Below are 19,436 nucleotides of genomic sequence, written 5' to 3'. Positions count from 1 at the left end.
AAAAAAAAAATGTTTTAATGCATGAACACCATGGCTCATTTTTAGTTGATTGACATTTCCTGCCTAAGTTTGCCCACTTTGCCAATAAAGTCATTCAAATGATTATGCCATCTGAGTTCCTTTCCATTTTATATCATTGATCTTGGCTTCATAATGCAGTTTCTTGTTCTTTTTGAGTTTAGTCACAATTTCTCAATTTGCAGACAAACTTCTTGGCCACTTGTTTCACCCCATCTCTTTCAACCATACCATTTAATTAGAAAATAATCCTTATCAATCCATGCAACCTTAATAGTTCTAACAGTCAGTTTCTTAATTAACAGGTGCATGTTTATTAATAATTGGAAGAAGCATTTTCATAAATTCATCAAGTGCATCATCTGGATGCTCCTTATTAATCACATCAATCAATCCCATTTATTTAGAAAGTCCTTCATACATCAGTTGTCACAAAGTGCTGTACAGAAACCCAGCCTAAAACTCCAAACAGCAAGCAATGCAGGTGTAGAAGCATGGTATCTAGGAAAAACTCCCTAGAAAGGCCAGAACCTAGAGAGGAACCAGGCTATCAGGGGTGGCCAGTACTCTTCTGGCTGTGCCGGGTGGCGATCACATCAGACCAACAAATGTATCTAACATCCACATAAGAGTCAGAGCAAAATATTTTGTATGATCTCTTATACACTATTTTAGGACCAACCTTTGGAACTTTGGCTTTCCTGAATATAGCCACTAAATTGTGATCACTGCAACCAATGGGTATGGACACAGCTTAACGTGTATGTCAGCCTTATTCTAAAATTGACTCTATTTTTTTTCCCCCCTCAAATGACAAAGCAAAAACCTTTTAAAGGCCCTTTACTCAGTACTTTGTTGAAGCACATTTGACAGCAATTATAGCATTGAGTCGTCTTGGGTATGACGCTACAAGCTTGGCATATCTGTATTTGGGGACCTTCTGCCGATCCTCTGAAGCTCTGTCCGGTTGGATGGGGAGTGTCGCTGCACAGCTATTTTCAGGTCTCTCCAGAGATGTTAGATCGGGCTCTGGCTGGGCCACTCAAGGATATTGAGACTTGTTCTGAAGCCAATCCTGTGTTGTCTTAACTGTGCTTAGGTCGTTGTCCTGTTGGAAGGTGAACCTTCGCCCCAATCTGACGTCCTGAGTTCTCTGGAGCAGGTTTTCATCAAGGATCTCTCTCTGTACTTGGCTCCAGTCAGATTTCCCTCAATGTTTTTTCTCAAATCTAAAAACAAACAATTTAATCCGTTTAAGAATAAGGAAGTAACGTCACAAAATGTGAAAGTCAAGGGGTCTGAATACTTTTTGAAGGAACTGACCATACAGCAACATATCCCCTAGCATTTGTCTCCTCTATATGTTTTTCCCTTGTATTGCTAGTGCTGTGTCATCAAAAATTATCTAAGTGAGTCTCAGAAATGGCTAATATATGAATTATCTGATATTGATTTCATTAACCTTATTTCTAAGGCTACATATATTAATATGGGCTAATTTATGCCCTTCCCTGGGTAGATTATCAGAGAGACATAATACTGAAAAGAGCAAACTAAGCAATTGAAAAAATATACATTCAGCAGTCCATTAATAAATGAAGGTGTAAGGTGTGTGTGCTGCAGAGTTGAAGCTACAAACCCATAGGCTTGGGTCTCTCACACAGCTTCAGGATAGTCCCCCTGGAGGAAGATCTACAGTTGAAGTCAGAAGTTTACATGCACCTTAGCCAAATACATTTAAACTCCAGTTTTTCACAGTTCCTGACATTTATTCAGACATTTAAAGTATAAATTCCCTGTTTTAGGTCAGTTAGGTTCACCACTTTATTTTAAGACTGTGAAATGTCAGAATAATAGTGATTTATTTCAGCTTCTATTTCTTTCATCACATTCCCAGTGGGTCAGACGTTTACATACACTCAATTAGGATTTAGTAGCATTGCCTTTAACATTGTTTAACTTGAGTCAAACGTCTCAGGTAGCCTTCCACAAACTGAATTTTGGTCCATTCCTCCTGACAGAGCTGGTGTAACTGAGTCAGGTTTGTAGACCTTGCTCGCACATGCTTTGTCAGTTCTGCCCACAAATCTTCTATAGGATTGAGGTCAGGGCTTTGTGATGGTCACTCCAATACCTTGACTTTGTTGTCAGTAAGCCATTTTGCCACAACTTTGGTAATATGCTTGGAGTCCTTGTCCATTTGGAAGACCCATTTGCAATGTTGCTTCAATATATCCACATACATTTCCGTCCTCATGATGCCATCGATTTTGTGAAGTGCACCAGTCCCTCCTGCAGCAAAGCACCCCCACAACATGATGCTGCCACCCCCACAACATGATGCTGCCACCCCCACAACATGATGCTGCCACCCCAGTGATTCACGGTTGGGATGGTGTTCTACGCTTGCAAGCCTCCCCCTTTTTCCTCCAAAGTAACTATGGTCATTATGGCCAAACGGTTCTATTTTTGTTTTATCAGACCAGAGGACATTTCTCCAAAAAGTATGATCTTTGTCCCCATCTGCAGTTGCAAACTGTAGTCTGGCTTTTTTATGCCGGTTTGGAGCAGTGGATTCTTCCTTGCTGAGTGGCCTTTCAGGTTATGTCTATGGGACTCGTTTTACTGTGGATATAGATACTTTGTTCCTGTTTCCTTCAGCATCTTCACAAGGTCCTTTTGTTGTTCTGGGATAGATTTTCACTTTTCACACACACATTCATTGCTAGGAGACAGAATGCATCTCATTCCTGAGCAGTATGATGGCTATGTGGTCTCATGGTGTTTATACTTGTGTACTATTGTTTGTACAGATGAAAGAGGTACCTTCAGGCGTTTGGAAATTGCTCCCAAGGATGATCCAGACTTGTTGAGGTCTACATTTTTTTTTCTGAGGTCTTGGTTGATGTTCTTTTGATTTTTCCATGATGTCAAGCAAAGAGGCACTGAGTTTGAAGGTAGGCCTTGAAATACAACACCTCCAATTGACTCAAATTATGTCAATTAGCCTATCAGAAGCTTCAAAAGCCATGATATAATTTTCTGGAATTTTCCAAGCTGTTTAAAAACACAGTCAACTTAGTGTATGTAAACTTCTGACTCACTGGAATTGTCATACAGTGAAATAATCTGCCTGTAAACAATTGTTGGAAAATACTAGTTTAACAAGAAATTTGTGGAGTGGTTGAAAGGCAAGTTTTAATGACTCCAACCTAAGTGTATGTAAACTTCTGACTTCAACTGAATGTTCCTCTCAAGTTCTTGGCTCTTTAGAGAACAGCTACCTTGTTCTTGAACCTTAGGAACTTGACCACTATCGACCTCGGCCGGTAGTGGGTTTTCCAGTCTGGTGGGCCTCAATGTGGTCCATCTTCAATTTCTCAGATCATTTCCCTCACTTTGTCCCCAGGCTCCGCCCAGGTCGCGTGGAGATTCTGCCCACAACCATGTAGTTCCTCCTTGATATATTGATTTATCCATCATTGTTATCATGGATTCACACACACAACTGTCCTCTCTCAAGGACTTACAGACTGCATTCATCTTGCCGTTCTCCTGTTTCAACTCATCGAGCTGAACCTGGGAGAACTGCAACATGTTCTTCAGGTCCTGGACCGGTTGACCATTATTTTATTAGTTGAATCCACCAGTATTTTGACAAAACACAACTCTATTTTCTTGCTGTAAAAACTGCTTTTAGAACTATGTTTGTTTGTTTTAAAAGATAATTCACGTGTGATAAGACACCACTGTCCTCAACAGTACTCCCACCGGCATTGGTTTTTGTCATGGTAGCTAGCAACGTAGGCTATGCCGTTACTCCTCACAGTTCCAGACAAGGCAGGTCACAGGGAAGAGTCAACATAACAAACAGCAGGGATCTAGACAGCCACAAACCCGGGACAATCCTCGGTCCCAACCGCAATGGCTAACCGCATCGCGGACTGCATTCAAGCCCTCAAGGAATACACAGCTGGCTTGATAGGCAGCTAGGTAAATAGAACTTCAGACCCGGCCTTAGTTTGCAGGATCACTGGACAGAGACTAGCAGTCCCAGCAACTGATGCCAACAGCGTTGTGAGATCCAAACTAAAATGTTAGCTAGCTACTAGAACTTTCCAATACACTTTCAAAACAACAAATCGAATCAAATTTTATTTGTCACATACACATGGTAAGCAGATGTTAATGTGAGTGTAGCAAAATGCTTGTGCTTCTAGTTCTGACAATGCAGTAATAACCAACAAGTAATCTAACATAACAATTTCACAACAACTACCTTATACACACAAGTGTAAAGGGATGAAGAATATGTACGTAAAAATATATGAATGAGTGATGGTAGAGAACGGCATAGGCAAGATGCAGTAGATGGTATCGAGTACAATATATATATATTAGATGAGTAATGTAGGGTATGTAAAAATATATTAAGTGGCATTGTTTAAAGTGGCTAGTGATAAAAACAATCACATAATTTTTTCCATTATTAAAGTGGCTGGAGTGGAGTCAGTATGTTGGCAGCAACCACTCAATGTTAGTGGAGGCTGTTTAACAGTTTGGCCTTGAGAGAGAGAAGCTGTTTTTAGTCTCTCGGCCCCTGCTTTGATGCACCTGTACTGACCTCGCCTTCTGGATGATAGCGGGGTGAACGGGCAGTGGCTTGGGTGGTTGTTGTCCTTGATGAACTTTATGGCCTTCCTGTGACATTGGGTGGTGTAGGTGTCCTGGAGGGCAGGTAGTTTGCACTGCTGCGCCGTCTTCACCACACTGTCTGTGTGGGTGGACAAATTCAGTTTGTCCGTGATGTGTACGCCGAGGATCTTAACTTACTACCTTCTCCACTACTGTCCCGTGGATGGGGGTGCTCCCTCTGCTGTTTCCTGAACTCCTCTCCTTTGTTTTGTTGACATTGAGTGTGAGGTTATTTTCCTGACACCACACTCCGAGGGCCCTCAACTCCTCCTTGTATGCCATCTCGTCGTTGTTGGTAATCAAGCCTACCACTGTAGTGTCACCTGCAAACTTGATGATTGAGTTGGAGGCGTGCATGGCCACGCAGTCGTGGGTGAACAGGGAGTACAGGAGAGGGCTCAGAACGCACCCTTGTAGGCCCCCAGTGTTGAGGATCAGCGGGGTGGAGATATTGTTACCTACCATCACCACCTGGGGGGCGGCCCGTCAGGAAGTCCAGTACCCAGTTGCACAGGGCGGGGTCGAGATCCAGGGTCTCGAGCTTGATGACGAGTTTGGAGGGTACTATGGTGTTAAATGCTGAGCTGTAGTCGATGAACAGCCTTCTCACATAGGTATTCCTCTTGTCCAGATGGGTTAGGGCAGTGGGCAGTGTGGTTGCGATTGCGTTGTCTGTGGGCCTATTGGGGCGGTAAACAAATTGGAGTGGGTCTAGGGTGTCAGGTAGGGTGGAGGTGATATGGTCCTTGACTTGTCTCTCAGAGCACTTCATGATGATGGAAGTGAGAGCTACGGGGGGGGGGGGGGTAGTTGTTTAGCTCAGTTACCTTAGCTTTCTTGGGAACACAACTCAGCTCTCCCTCGTCTTCCTCATCAACAGGAAGTGCCAAATTAATTGACAAACATGTCCTAATCCAGCTTTGCAAAGCTCTTAGATTTACCCTAAACTCACAGCTGTAATCGAAGCCAAAGGTTTTTCTAACATGGTTCGACTCGGGGAGCTGAACACTTACACAACAATGTTTACTTATTACATTTTTTTCCACTTTGGCATTTAGTGTTCTGTGTAGATTGATCATTTAAATTCATTTTAATCCCACGTTGTATCACAAAATGTGAAGAACTACTTTGCAAGGTACTGTATGGATTCATCTCCCTGTTACAGGACCGGCGTATTGAGGAGCTCACACTGCTCTTAGTCCAGTGCAGACAGTTCAGAGATGTTGCGACTCCAAGACAAGGTACCAACCTCCCCTAACATACATTGTACTACTCTAGTTATTGATTGATTGTTTTAATGAAAAGCCACCAAAGGGTTAAACATTCCTTACATTCAAATGTACAGTGGGGCAAAACAAGTCTTTAGTCAGCCACCAATTGTGCAAGTTCTCCCACTTAAAAAGATGAGAGGCCTGTAATTTTCATCATAGGTACACTTCAACTATGACAGACAAAATGAGAGATTTTTAATGAATATATTTGCAAATTATGGTGGAAAATAACTATTTGGTCAATAACAAAAGTTTCTCAATATTTTGTTATATACCCTTTATTGGCAATGAAAGAGGTCAAACGTTTTCTGTAAGTCTTGTCAAGGTTTTCACACACTATTGCTGGTATTTTGTCCCATTCCTCCATGCAGATCTCCTCTAGAGCAGTGATGTTTTGGGGCTGTTGCTGGGCAACACAGACTTTCAACTCCCTCCAAAGATTTTCTATGGGGTTGAGATCTGGAGACTGGCTAGGCCACTCCAGGACCTTGAAATGCTTCTTACGAACCCACTCCTTCATTGCCCGTCATGCTGAAAGACCCAGCCACGTTTTATCTTCAATGCCCTTGCTGATGGAAGGAGGTTTTCACTCAAAATCTCACGATACATGGCCCCATTCATTCTTGCCTTTACACGGATCAGTCATCCTGGTCCCTTTGCAGAAAAACAGCCCCAAAGCATGCTGTTTCCACCCCCATGCTTCACAGTAGGTATGGTGTTCTTTGGATGCAACTCAGCATTCTTTGTCCTCCAAACACGACGGGTTGAGTTTTTACCAAAAAGTTATATTTTGGATTCATCTGACCATATGACATTCTTCAAATCTTCTTCTGGATCATGCAAATGCTCTCTAGCAAACTTCAGACGGGCCTGGACATGTACTGGCTTAAGCAGGGGATCACGTCTGGCAACGTAGGATTTGAGTCCCTTGCGGCGTAGTGTGTTACTGATGGTAGGCTTTGTTACTTTGGTCCCAGCTCTCTGCAGGTCATTCACTAGGTCCCCCCCGTGTGGTTCTGGGATTTTTGCTCACCGTTCTTGTGATCATTTTGACCTCACGGGTGAGATCTTGCGTGGAGCTCCAGATCGAGGGAGATATTCAGTGGCCTTGTATGTCTTCCATTTCCTAATAATAATTGCTGCTTACCTATTGCAGATTCAGTCTTCCCAGCCTGGTGCAGGTCTACAATTTTGTTTCTGGTGTTCTTTGACAGCTCTTTGGTCTTGGACATAGTGGAGTTTGGAGTGTGACTGTTTGAGGTTGTGGACAGGTGTTTTTTATACTGATAACAAGTTCAAACAGGTGCCATTAATACAGGTAACGAGTGGAGGACAGAGGAGCCTCTTAACTTCTTGCGTCGAGCCATCCCGGATCCGGGATCGTGACGACAGCCTCAAGCACATTACCATAACGCACCGTTAACTATTCATGAAAATCGCAAATTAAATTAAATCAATATGCTAGGTCTCAAGCTTAGCCTTTTGTTAACAACACTGTCATCTCAGATTTTCAAAATATGCTTCTCAACCATAGCAAAACAAGCATTTGTGTAACAGTATTGATAGCTAGCATAGCATTTAGTGTAGCATTTAGCGTTAGCATTCAGCAGGCAACATTTTCACAAAAACCAGAAAAGCATTCAAATAAAATCATTTACCTTTGAAAACATCTGAAGTTCTTCAATGAGGAGACTCTGTTAGATAGCAAATGTTCAGTTTTTCCTGAAAGATTATTTGTTTAGGACAAATCGCTCTGTTTTCTGAGTCACGTTTAGCGACGAAAAAAACCTGTATCCAGGATTGTGTAAATCTATCCGCAAGCTCATTAGCATAACGCAACGTTAACTATTCATGAAAATCGCAAATGAAATGAAATAAATCTATTTGCTCTCAAGCTTAGCCTTTTGTTAACAACACTGTCATCACAGATTTTCAAAATATGCTTTTGAACCATAGCTAAACAAGCATTTGTGTAACAGTATTGATAGCCTAGCTTTAGGATTATGCCTGGCATTCAGCATGCAACATTTTCACAAAAACCAGAAAAGCATTCAAATAAAATCATTTACCTTTGAAAACATCTGAAGTTCTTCAATGAGGAGACTCTGTTAGATAGCAAATGTTCAGTTTTTACAAAAATATTATTTGTGTTGACAAATCGCTCTGTTTTCTTCATCACGTTTGGGTAAGAAAAAATAAATAAATAAATAAATAAATAGTCATTAAAACGTGAACTTTTTTCCAAATTAACTCCATAATATCGACAAACATGGCAAACGATGTTTAGAATCAATCCTCAAAGTGTTTTTCACATCTATCAATGATAAATGCTTCGTGGCAGTTGACTTTCTCTTCTGAAGAAATGGAACGCGCATGGACCTAGAGATTACGCAATAATTTCGACACAGGACACCGGGCGGACACCTGGTAAATGTAGTCTCTTATGGTCAATCTTCCAATGATATGCCTACAAATACGTCACAATGCTGCAGACACCTTGGAGAAACGACAAAGGGCAGGCTCATTCCTGGCGCATTCACAGCCATATAAGGAGACATTGGAACACAGCGCCTTCAGATTCTGGGGCATTTCCTGTATGAAACTTCATCATGTTTTCGCCTGTAGCATTAGTTCTGGGGCACTCACAGATAATATCTTTGCAGTTTTGGAAACGTCAGTTTTTTCTTTCCAAAGCTCTCAATTACATGCATAGTCGAGCATCTTTTCATGACAAAATATCTTGTTTAAAACGGGAACGTTTTTTATCCAAAAATTAAAAGAGCGCCCCCTATCTCGAAGAAGTTATAGAAGTTACAGGTCTGTGAGAGCCAGAAATCTTGCTTGTTTGTAGGTGACCAAATACTTATTTTCCACCATCATTTGCAAATTAATTCATTAAATCCTACAATGTGATTTTCTGGATTTTTTTTTTCTTCTCATTTTGTCTGTCATAGTTGAAGTGTACCTATGATGAAAATTACAGGCCTCTCATCTTTAAGTTTGCGAACTTGCACAATTCATGGCTGACTAAATACTTTTTGCCCCACTGCATAATGAACTGGAGAGAGCAGAACATTGGTATGATGGTATGAAACAATGACACTCTTTCTTTGATAGCTCCACCCACTATCCTCTCAATATCCAATGAGAGTCCTCCATCGAGCAGCAGTGAGGAACGGGAGCATGGAGTGGTGATGAGGACAGTTCCTCCCAGTGTACTCCCAGAGAACAAAAAGACTGAGGTGGGTCAGAGGAAGGGGAATGTTCAGATGGGGGGAAAAGGGTTTTCTCAGCCCCAAGCATACACTGACAATTACTCCAGTTTTCAGTGTCGGCACAATATGACGGTAGAAAGTGCCTTTTGGATTAAAACATGTTTGATCCTGCCCAATATGGTTCAGAAGCCTCATTGCCACAATGCACTACCGTCATATTCCTCGCTCCCTGTCCTCATCTCCCTCTCTCCTCTGATCCAGATGTCCTTCAGCAGTTCATCCCCACAGCTTGTGTCCCACCTGCCAGCCCAGAAGGAAAGAGAACTCTGGTGAGACTCTGGGAATAGAATGCCTTTTCTGGGACTTCTTTAAGAGCTCTATGGGGCTGCACTAACCAATATCATAAGTCGCTCTGGATAAGAGCGTCTGCTAAATGACTTAAATGTAAATGTAATTGTAAATTGAATAAACAGATGATAATATATTTTTATCAGGACACATCCCCGACTTTTATCAAGCAGTATGGACAACCTACAGAATGGATCTGCATCGAAGGTAGTGGGGACATTTTCACTTGACACCATTTACTGCCCAGAATGAGAATATCTGTCTAGAAAGGCCATTACACTTTTCTCCCCAATCTGTATCACAGCACTGACTCCTTGTCATCTAATGACTGTTCTTCACCTTTCCTACCTCTAGCATGTAGTGGTGATTCCTGTAGAGGCTGAAGTGTCTACTGAGGTATTATAACTGTGAACAAAACTCTTCACTTTCATATCTAACCATTACTGTTCTTTATTGTGTTTGGGTCACACTTCTGACCACATTATTGTTTTGTCAATTAGAATTTGATAGAAAATAAATCAATTAATCAAAAGTAACAAAACATTTTCTATTGGTCTAATTGTTTCATTAGTCTGTGTTTGTTCTCCAGAATAGGTCTGTAGATAACCGATGCCAGACCCTGCCGGTGAAGGCCTCCTTCCCAGAGCATAATGGAGAGGGAGAGTGCAGTGAGACACAGAGCCAGAGGTCTCCAGAGGGGAGTGAAGACGGAGACTCAAGTAAGCCTAAAGAAGCATTAACCCCCACCACCACACACACACTGTCTATTAGTGCTTCAGACACCTTCACCTCAAGATATACTTAGGTTTCACTGTATCTTATGTTGCATGGTGGACAGACCTGCTCTGAGAAACCATATCTGCTTAGTTCTGGCCCCTTCTACAACACAGAGCACAAAGCCTCAGATAGCTGATCAGACCAAGACCTGGTCCTCCATTTTGAGACCGGGAAAATACACAGGTCTCTGATCAGTGGCGAGTGGCACTTTGATCAAAGCCAATAGAGGCAAGGCCCAAGCCGGAGCAAATGTTTTCAGGGATATTCCTGATTGCCTGACATATACCATGTTCACAACCCCACCCTCTTTCTGGTCGACCACACTGAACCCAACCCCATCCTCTCTCTCACAGACCACACTTACCCCAATTCCACCTTCTCTTTCTAAATGACCACGGTCCACACAACCCCACCCTCTCTCATGGACCACACTCACCTCAACTCCACCCTGGACTTTGGAGTGGCAGGAATCAAGTCCATGAGTATATGATCCTCCCACAGAATGAATCTATATTGGCCTCCCAGCTGTAACTGGTGCCATATTATGGATGCAGTGGTGGGTTTTGTGCTGTGCACATAAACAGGCACAGGCCCAGCAGCTGGAACCCCTTTCTATGTGCTCTCACTCCTTTTGGGTGGTCGGTTAGAGCCAAAGGCCTCCAATACAAACATGAGAAAGCAAAGCTCTACCAATCCCCCAGTGGGCCTATCAGTGAGTCTTACTGGGGTTCGACACATATCGAAAAATACATTACAGACAAAATAGTTTACAATTGACATACACATCATGTTTATGCTTTTTCAATGCGTGCGTGTGCATCTATCAGTTACATACATGTCTGTACATGCACAAGTAGGTCACATGGCGGAGAGAAGTTGTGCTGTGAGATGTTGCTTAATACATTTTTTTTTAATGCTCATACGATGGGAGTCCTGCATTCATGGCTCATGGTATAATGCTGTACATTTCATTTAATTTGTTCTGGACCTGGGGACTAGGAAAATGTCTGTCGGGGTAAATGTGTGTGTCAGTGCTCTGTGTAAGATGACAGCATACAATTTGGAATTTCCAATACATTCATGTTCCTTATATTTCAGGGATATGTTCACGTAGGGTGTCCATGGCACTAGTCTGAGTTAATTAACATGTTTGTGCTATTTCTCTTCACAGGCTATTGGCAATAAACATAATTCAGTCATTAAGATTCAAGTCTTTTTGAAGGTTCACCGCCTGTATGAAGCTTTTTTTCACCAAGATAACATCAGCTATTTGTTTTGCAGTCCCGGAAAGAAATACATTTTTTTAAACGAGTTGATTGTTTTTATTCTTTCATTGCACATTTTCAAAAGAAACTCAAATTAAAGCTTAACCAGAACCTTTTCCCAGATGTAAACTTCCGATTTTAAATGTTTCAATGATAGATACACAACTAGAAAAGAAAGATAATTTTTGGTGATCTTTCCCCCCCCTTCTTACAGGAAAGACAGAGAAAATGGACGACACCTCATCCTCTGATCTTTCACCCCAGTCTTCAGGGGCGGAGTCAGGTCAACGGACTATTGGCTCACCAGAACACTTGAAGAACAATAACAGTATCAGAAAGCTCTGGGGAAAGTGAGTGGTATATATTCTTTAAATATATTTTTAAAATAAAATATATACAGTAGATTGAGCATATACCTCAAATGGCAAGCTAAGGAATGTGAATGACGCCCAAGTCTTGAATATTATGTACAGTATGTCTATGAAATCAAATACGGTCCTCTCCTCCAGGATCAGGCGGACCCAGTCAGGGGGTCTGCAGGGGGAGGACCTGGAATCAAACCAGTTTAGGAGAGGGGGGCTGCGTGCCACAGCGGGGCCAAGACTGACCCGGACCCCTGAGTCTGGCAGCACTGTTCGGTAAGACTGGATTTGGGGATAAGTCCTTGACACCACCTAATTCCCCAATAGATTATTGGCATGAATTAACAATGTTGTAACGTTTCTACTAACCTTAACCCCTACTCTAACACTTATTCTAAACCTAACCGTAACCTTAGCAAACAGTTGCTTATCAACAGATGACTTGTTGATAGTATGACCATCTATTCAAATAAAGTGTGACCAACCGCCTTGATTTGGTCTTATGTATAACATTACATAAAAATAGCATAACTGGTTCATTCTAACACCAATTCACCCATGCATTTAATATATATATAAATATAGAATACCATGGAATTAAAAGCAGCTTTCTAAACAATGATTTTGCTTAGTTTCTGGCTTGTTAGGTGTAAATGCTACCGTGAAATGGTTACTTGCATAGTGGAGTCTTTTGTTGAGACATGTAGCTGTCTAGCTAGGATCTAGGATCAATGTTAGCTAGCTAACATTAGGCTATAACTAGCAATGCAAATAGCTCTGAAATATGAAAACATTACTACACAGATCATACACACCATGTTAGCTAGCTAGCTAACACTACCCTTTAACGGGCAATGAAAACGACATTCTAACAAAATTAGAAATGTAGAATATCTGAAAATGTAGCTTGCTAGTCTCCCTTACCTGTATACATGGATGAATGCTTCTCCCTCTTTGTCACAAATGCCATGGTTGCCCTTAGTTTGAAAATGTAATCCAGACAGGTGTTTCATTCAACAGCCTTCCTTAATTCTCTTTGGCTCACTCTGCATTTGCAATCAAACGCCATCTCCTTAGCTATCATACTCTGCTTCCACCAGGCATTCCACTGATTTAAAAACTCGGTCCTCCAGAAAGTGGAGAGCCTTAGCAACACTTGTGCAGATTTTTGTGATATCTTTCAAAAAAGCCACTTTAGAAAGGATTACCTAGACATATTTAGCAGCTTATGTTATAGACGGAAGAGTGCTACATGACACACAATCTGAAATCATCTCTCAGCATGTCCAGCCCAACCATTCTCTCAGCCAATCATGGCTAGCGGCAGGTAGCCTCGCGGGTAGGAGCGTTAGGCCAGTAACCAAAAGGTTGCTGTATTGAATCCCGAGCTTACAAGGTAAAAATTCCAAAGCGCCAAAGACGTGGCTGTCGATTTAAGGCAGCCCTCTGCACCTCTCTGATTCAAAGAGTTGGTTATATGTGGAAGACACATTTCAGTTGAGTGCATTCAATTGTACACCTGACTAGTTATCCCCTTTACTGTCTTTTCCATGGTTAAACCAACTTGACTCGTAATTGAACAAAAACCCCTTTTTTTTTTACAGACGGCATTCAAGTTTGTTTTTAAGGCACATGAAAGTTCACATGTTCCAGAAGGCATTTCTGCCAAAAAATGCTTTTGAGAAGAAAATCTATAAATTCCATTCAAATACCTCTCCTGTGAAGTAGTGACGTTACGAGATACGCCTAGTTTCCTGAAATGAGTCACATGTTTGCTACTGCACCTGTTTCAATATAGGGCATACTGTTCACATCGTATAGATGTTGAATAGGCCATATACAATATATGTAGACAGAACCTTGTTTTGCTTCTGTGTTCTCTCTCTCAAGCGTTCTTAATCTAACTTCTCTCATTCTATTTATCAGGGATATGAACACACCATTCAGCCAGTGGACCAGAGAGCAGGTGTGTGGTTGGCTGGAGGATTATGGTCTAGGCCAGTACGTCAACCTGACCCGGCAGTGGGTCGACAACGGACAGACGCTCCTGTCCGCAAGGCCACAGGACTTTGAGAAGGTTAGCTGTACATAGTCCATCTGTAAATAGCCCACCCAATCTTACATAACTCATCCCATACTGTTTTTATTTTGTTTACTTTTCTGCTCTTTTGCACACCAGTATCTCTACTTGCACATCATCATCTGCTCATTTATCACTCCAGTGTTAATCTGTTAAATTGTAATCATTTGCTCCTATGGCCTATTTATTGCCTACCTCCTCATGCCTTTTGCACACAATGTATATAGACTTTCTTTTTAATACTGCGTCATTGACTTGTTTATTGTGTTATTGGCTTGTTTATTGTTTACTCCATGTGTATCTCTGTGTTGTTGTCTGTCACACTGCTTTGCTTTATCTTGACCAGGTCGCAGTTGCAAATGAGAACTTGTTCTCAACTAGCCTACCTGGTGAAATAAATTAAGTAAAAATGGTAAAAGAATTGAGGGAGAGTTGCTACTCTGAACTTAAAAACATACAGAATGGTTGCTTGTATGGTGTCTATATTAGGACAGTCTCAGGGTCACAAGTAGGTTGTCAGTCACTCAGAACTTCTCAGTCTCCGCAGGATTCTATATGGACACTGTTGTCATAATACTCGCTGGAGAACATGTAGCACTGCAGGAATCAGGATCATGTTCTGAACATATAAACATTGATTGGTAAAACCTTGCATGTGTTTGAGAACTTTATTTGAATGTACATTTTTCTGTGTCCACAGGAAATGGGTATCAATCACCCGCTACACAGGAAGAAACTACAGCTGGCTCTAAGGGGGTTCAGTACTAAAGCCCTGGAGAAGTCCTCTGAGCTGGACCACATCTGGGTTACACGTACGTATACAACTTAAACTGTACTACTAAAATCTACTATATTCAGACATGACCAGAAATGTCATATTTGAGATGCACTATGAGTCAACTGCATTGTCTGTAGGACATTTTGCTGGAAAATGGTCCTTGTTTAAAAGGAAGTTAAAATGGTTAACTCTGATTGGTGACATGCAGGATGGTTGGATGACATAGGACTTCCTCAGTACAAGGACCAGTTCCACGAGGGGCGAGTGGATGGCAGGATGCTCCAGTATCTCACCGTGGTAAGGCTAAACAATGATGTCTTTTTAAGTGAATTGTACAAGAAATGTTGAGTGGAAATGCTCTCATTTGATATCACCATTTAATATAAAAGGGTTCCCATGCAGTGAATATGCCCTAGCTTTCCTACTGAACTACAGGGAATACGCCCTAGCTTTCCTACTGAACTACAGGGAATACGCCCTAGCTTTCCTACTGAACTACAGGGAATACGCCCTAGCTTTCCTACTGAACTACAAGGAATACACCCTAGCTTTCCTACTGAACTACAGGGAATACGCCCTAGCTTTCCTACTGAACTACAGGGAATACGCCCTAGCTTTCCTACTGAACTACAGGGAATACGCCCTAGCGTTCCTACTGAACTACAGGGAATACGCCCTAGCGTTCCTACTGAACTACAGGGAATACGCCCTAGCGTTCCTACTGAACTACAGGGAATACGCCCTAGCGTTCCTACTGAACTACAGGGAATACGCCCTAGCGTTCCTACTGAACTACAGGGAATACGCCCTAGCGTTCCTACTGAACTACAGGGAATACGCCCTAGCTTTCCTACTGAGCTACAGGGAATACGCCCTAGCTTTCCTACTGAGCTACAGGGAATACGCCCTAGCTTTCCTACTGAGCTACAGGGAATACGCCCTAGCTTTCCTACTGAGCTACAGGGAATACGCCCTAGCTTTCCTACTGAGCTACAGGGAATACGCCCTAGCTTTCCTACTGAGCTACAGGGAATACGCCCTAGCTTTCCTACTGAATTACAGTGAATACGCCCTAGCTCTCCTACTGAATTAGTGAATACTCCCTAGCTTTCCTACTGAACTACAGTGAATACGCCCTAGCTTTCCTACTGAATTAGTGAATACTCCCTAGCTTTCCTACAGAATTAGTGAATACTCCCTAGCTTTCCTACAGAATTACAGTGAATACACCCTAGCTTTCCTACTGAATTAGTGAATACTCCCTAGCTTTCCTACTGAATTACAGTGAATATGCCCTAGCTTTCCTACTGAACTACAGTGAATACTCCCTAGCTTTCCTACTGAATTACAGTGAATATGCCCTAGCTTTCCTACTGAACTACAGTGAATACTCCCTAGCTTTCCTACTGAACTACAGTATCTAAACTGTTTCCCAGAATGACCTGCTTTTCCTGAAGGTGACCAGTCAGCTTCATCACCTCAGTATAAAGTGTGCGATCCACGTCCTCCACGTCAACAAGTTCAACCCCCACTGCCTCCGACGCAGGCCTGGAGAGGAGGTGAGAGGGTGGGAACCCTGAGGTGGGGGGAGGAGGTGAGAGGGTGGGAACCCTGAGGTGGGTGGGGGGGGAATGAGTGACTGAGGGGAAAAGTTGGAATGATGGATGAGAAATTAAGATTTGTTTAACGATAATATTTTACTGCTCAGTGGAGGAACTGTCTCATTTCGCTCTCTCTCCCTGGTCAGAGGAACCCCTCTCCCTCAGAGGTGATCCAATGGTCCAACCATCGTGTGATGGAGTGGCTTCGGGCGGTGGACCTGGCTGAGTATGCACCCAACCTACGGGGCAGTGGGGTCCATGGAGGTCTCATTGTGAGTGGACTGCACCTCAGAACCATGCATGCGTCCCAATTCCCCAAACTTTTCTGAAGTGTGCAGCTGCACACCCCCCGTCATCTGCAGGAACACACTTTGGAAGAAGACCGGAGAATGGGGATGCAGCACTTATAAATGGTTGTGTTCCTACCTGAGTGAGCTCCAGCCCTGTCCTCTACCCCTGTACTTTAGATTCTGGAGCTGCGGTTCAGCTCTGAGACCCTGGCCATGCTGCTGAACATCCCCCCTCAGAAGACCCTGCTCCGCCGCCACCTGGCCACCGCCTTCACCGCCCTGGTGGGGACGCAGGCCTCTCTGGAGAAACGGGAGTATGCCAACGCCACCGGCCATGCACCCCTCACTACCGCCGCCAAAGTCCGGGTACGACTGCTGTGTGTCCATGGAAGAGGGCCTGTGATTACCCTATAATGTGCTGTGAATACTCTGTACATGTAATGACATCTGACTCATTTTCTTGTATTCCGTTTTAGAAATAATACACAGTAGTTATTGTTCAACGTACATACTGTGTACAAAGGACCCAAGCTTAAGCTCTTGCCTTCCTGTATTATTTCAGCCCAAGAAGCTTGGTTTCACCCACTTCAGTCACCTGAGGAAGAGGAGGCCGGATGACTTGGCGGACTACATCTGCCCGATAGACAGTGGGGTCCTTTCAGCCATGAATGGGGTTTCCCACCGGCCGTACGCAGGGGTCCGAGGTCTTAGCCCCATCCTGGACAGAGAGCCAGAGAGGCGGGAGCAGGTGGGGCCCAAAAGCTGACACTGACACTCCCCTCAGCCAATGACTGCAAATCTTATGGCTTTTAACCCTGCCCCACATGTCTATGTAAACACGCCCCCGTTCTCCCTGAATCAAGGTGCTGATTTTGTGATTCGGGGGAAATTCTAACGCATTGATTTTATCACCAAATGGTTATTTGCTGGACAAGCTACAGTGTGTGTGCATATAATGATGTGGATGTACTCATTGGTTATTATCTGGACATTCTGTATGATAATTAGCTGGATTTACTTACTTATTTACTGGATATGCTTATCAAGTAATTGACCTGGATATGTTGAAACCATGACTGACCTGACCGGCTAAATGAGGATTCATAATGTTACGGTTGTATAATGGTTTCCTTTGAAAACCGCTCTCTGCATTCCTGGATAAATTAGATGGATTCAACTTTCCTATCTTCTGCCATTGCTTCAGAACATGACCCCTATGTGTCACTGACCATTGTAGCCTTCCTCCTTACCTTGCTGGATTTAGGGTAGCTTAGCTATCAACGGCCTTTCTTGAGTTATGGTACAATGTACAAAAATTAATACCAATTATATAAGCTTGTTTGATTTATTTTGTGTTATATTTAATAACTGTACAAATTCACAAAATACAAGGTGCTGTCATGATAATTCAGGTTTGCACACAATACCCAACTCGGTTATCCTATAATTATATATTGAAAATAAAAATAATTTGCAGGTGCTTGCTTTTTGTATGCTGCATGTTTGATAGTGTAGTTAATTGTCCTAAATGCATTATTTATAGTGGTGAAAGATGATAGGGGTACTGGTCAAACTGAACAATGTTGACTCTTTGAAGCAAAGTGCTCTTGCTGACTCCACTATAACACCCATCATGGATTATAGACAATCATAATGCTACAGTGGCTTCAAACAATTATTCCATCAATGCACACCTGAATTTACATCTATACTATCATGTGACTGGTAAGCCATGAATGCTGAAGTTTTCAGATTGCTGATTCATGTTCCATCAGGCATCCGCTGAGGACAGTTCTGTCTCCAGCTCAGACTCTGAGGACAGTTCTGTCTCCAGCTCAGACTCTGAGGACAGTTCTGTCTCCAGCTCAGACTCTGAGGACAGTTCTGTCTCCAGCTCAGACTCTGAGGACAGTTCTGTCTCCAGCTCAGACTCTGAGGACAGTTCTGTCTCCAGCTCAGACTCTGAGGACAGTTCTGTCTCCAGCTCAGACTCTGAGGACAGTTCTGTCTCCAGCTCAGACTCTGAGGACAGTTCTGTCTCCAGCTCAGACTCTGAGGACAGTTCTGTCTCCAGCTCAGACTCTGAGGACAGTTCTGTCTCCAGCTCAGACTCTGAGGACAGTTCTGTCTCCAGCTCAGACTCTGAGGACAGTTCTGTCTCCAGCTCAGACTCTGAGGACAGTTCTGTCTCCAGCTCAGACTCAGAGAACTGAAGATATGTCATTTATCATACAGTATGTCATTTTCCCTCATGGTGTGTGTGATGCAATGGCTCAAGTTACAATGCTACAGTAGGTGGAGTATAATTCCGTATGTTAGACTACTGTTGCATACCGTGCTCCTCTCCATATTGTTGCAACATTATGGTCTTCATTGTATCCTCAGGTCCATCATTAAAGTCATGCGTTGACGTCTGTATAGTCTCCATATGTGTTACTTCAGTGTAAAGAAAAAAAGCTGTGACCAGATTCTGCTTTGGAACTTGTGAGAAGCAAAACTCAAACCAGCAGAAAGCCCTCTGTGTGCTCACCCTCGTGAAGATCACAAGTGGAGGATGGCTCTGAACCCTATTTTTAGGTCAAAACCCCACACCATTTATTCAGCTATGATAGAGGCAAATCGGTGGCTGTAAAAACATATATACAGTGTATCAACGCAACTTCTTGGATCAAAAATGTTATTCCGTTACGGAAGTCACTCAATTTCATCCTTATGTCAAAAATAAATAAATCCAAA

General features: G+C 42.7%; 1 protein-coding gene across 11 annotated transcripts in view; it reads left to right on the top strand.

Annotated features, from left to right (window-relative positions):
- Nucleotides 1–19,116, top strand: part of ppfibp2a (PPFIA binding protein 2a) — a 36,889-nt gene extending 17,773 nt beyond the window's left edge. For all 11 annotated transcript variants that reach the window (XM_052462452.1, XM_052462451.1, XM_035787183.2 and 8 more), the window contains 15 exons: nt 5,879–5,954; nt 9,102–9,226; nt 9,461–9,528; nt 9,694–9,754; nt 9,902–9,943; nt 10,137–10,266; nt 11,804–11,939; nt 12,099–12,227; nt 13,878–14,028; nt 14,732–14,843; nt 15,018–15,106; nt 16,246–16,368; nt 16,557–16,682; nt 16,878–17,066; nt 17,263–19,116. In XM_052462452.1, the coding sequence (XP_052318412.1) occupies nt 5,879–5,954; nt 9,102–9,226; nt 9,461–9,528; nt 9,694–9,754; nt 9,902–9,943; nt 10,137–10,266; nt 11,804–11,939; nt 12,099–12,227; nt 13,878–14,028; nt 14,732–14,843; nt 15,018–15,106; nt 16,246–16,368; nt 16,557–16,682; nt 16,878–17,066; nt 17,263–17,466 (1,761 nt within the window). In that variant the 3' untranslated portion in view covers nt 17,467–19,116. The remainder of the gene's footprint in view (nt 1–5,878; nt 5,955–9,101; nt 9,227–9,460; nt 9,529–9,693; nt 9,755–9,901; nt 9,944–10,136; nt 10,267–11,803; nt 11,940–12,098; nt 12,228–13,877; nt 14,029–14,731; nt 14,844–15,017; nt 15,107–16,245; nt 16,369–16,556; nt 16,683–16,877; nt 17,067–17,262) is intronic.
- The last annotated feature ends 320 nt before the right edge of the window (nt 19,117–19,436 follow it).

Source organism: Oncorhynchus keta, chromosome 14 (genome assembly GCF_023373465.1).
Source record: "Oncorhynchus keta strain PuntledgeMale-10-30-2019 chromosome 14, Oket_V2, whole genome shotgun sequence".
Lineage (NCBI taxonomy): Eukaryota > Metazoa > Chordata > Actinopteri > Salmoniformes > Salmonidae > Oncorhynchus > Oncorhynchus keta.
Note: the sequence above shows the minus strand (reverse complement) of the source record. Positions and strands in the feature narration are given on the sequence as shown.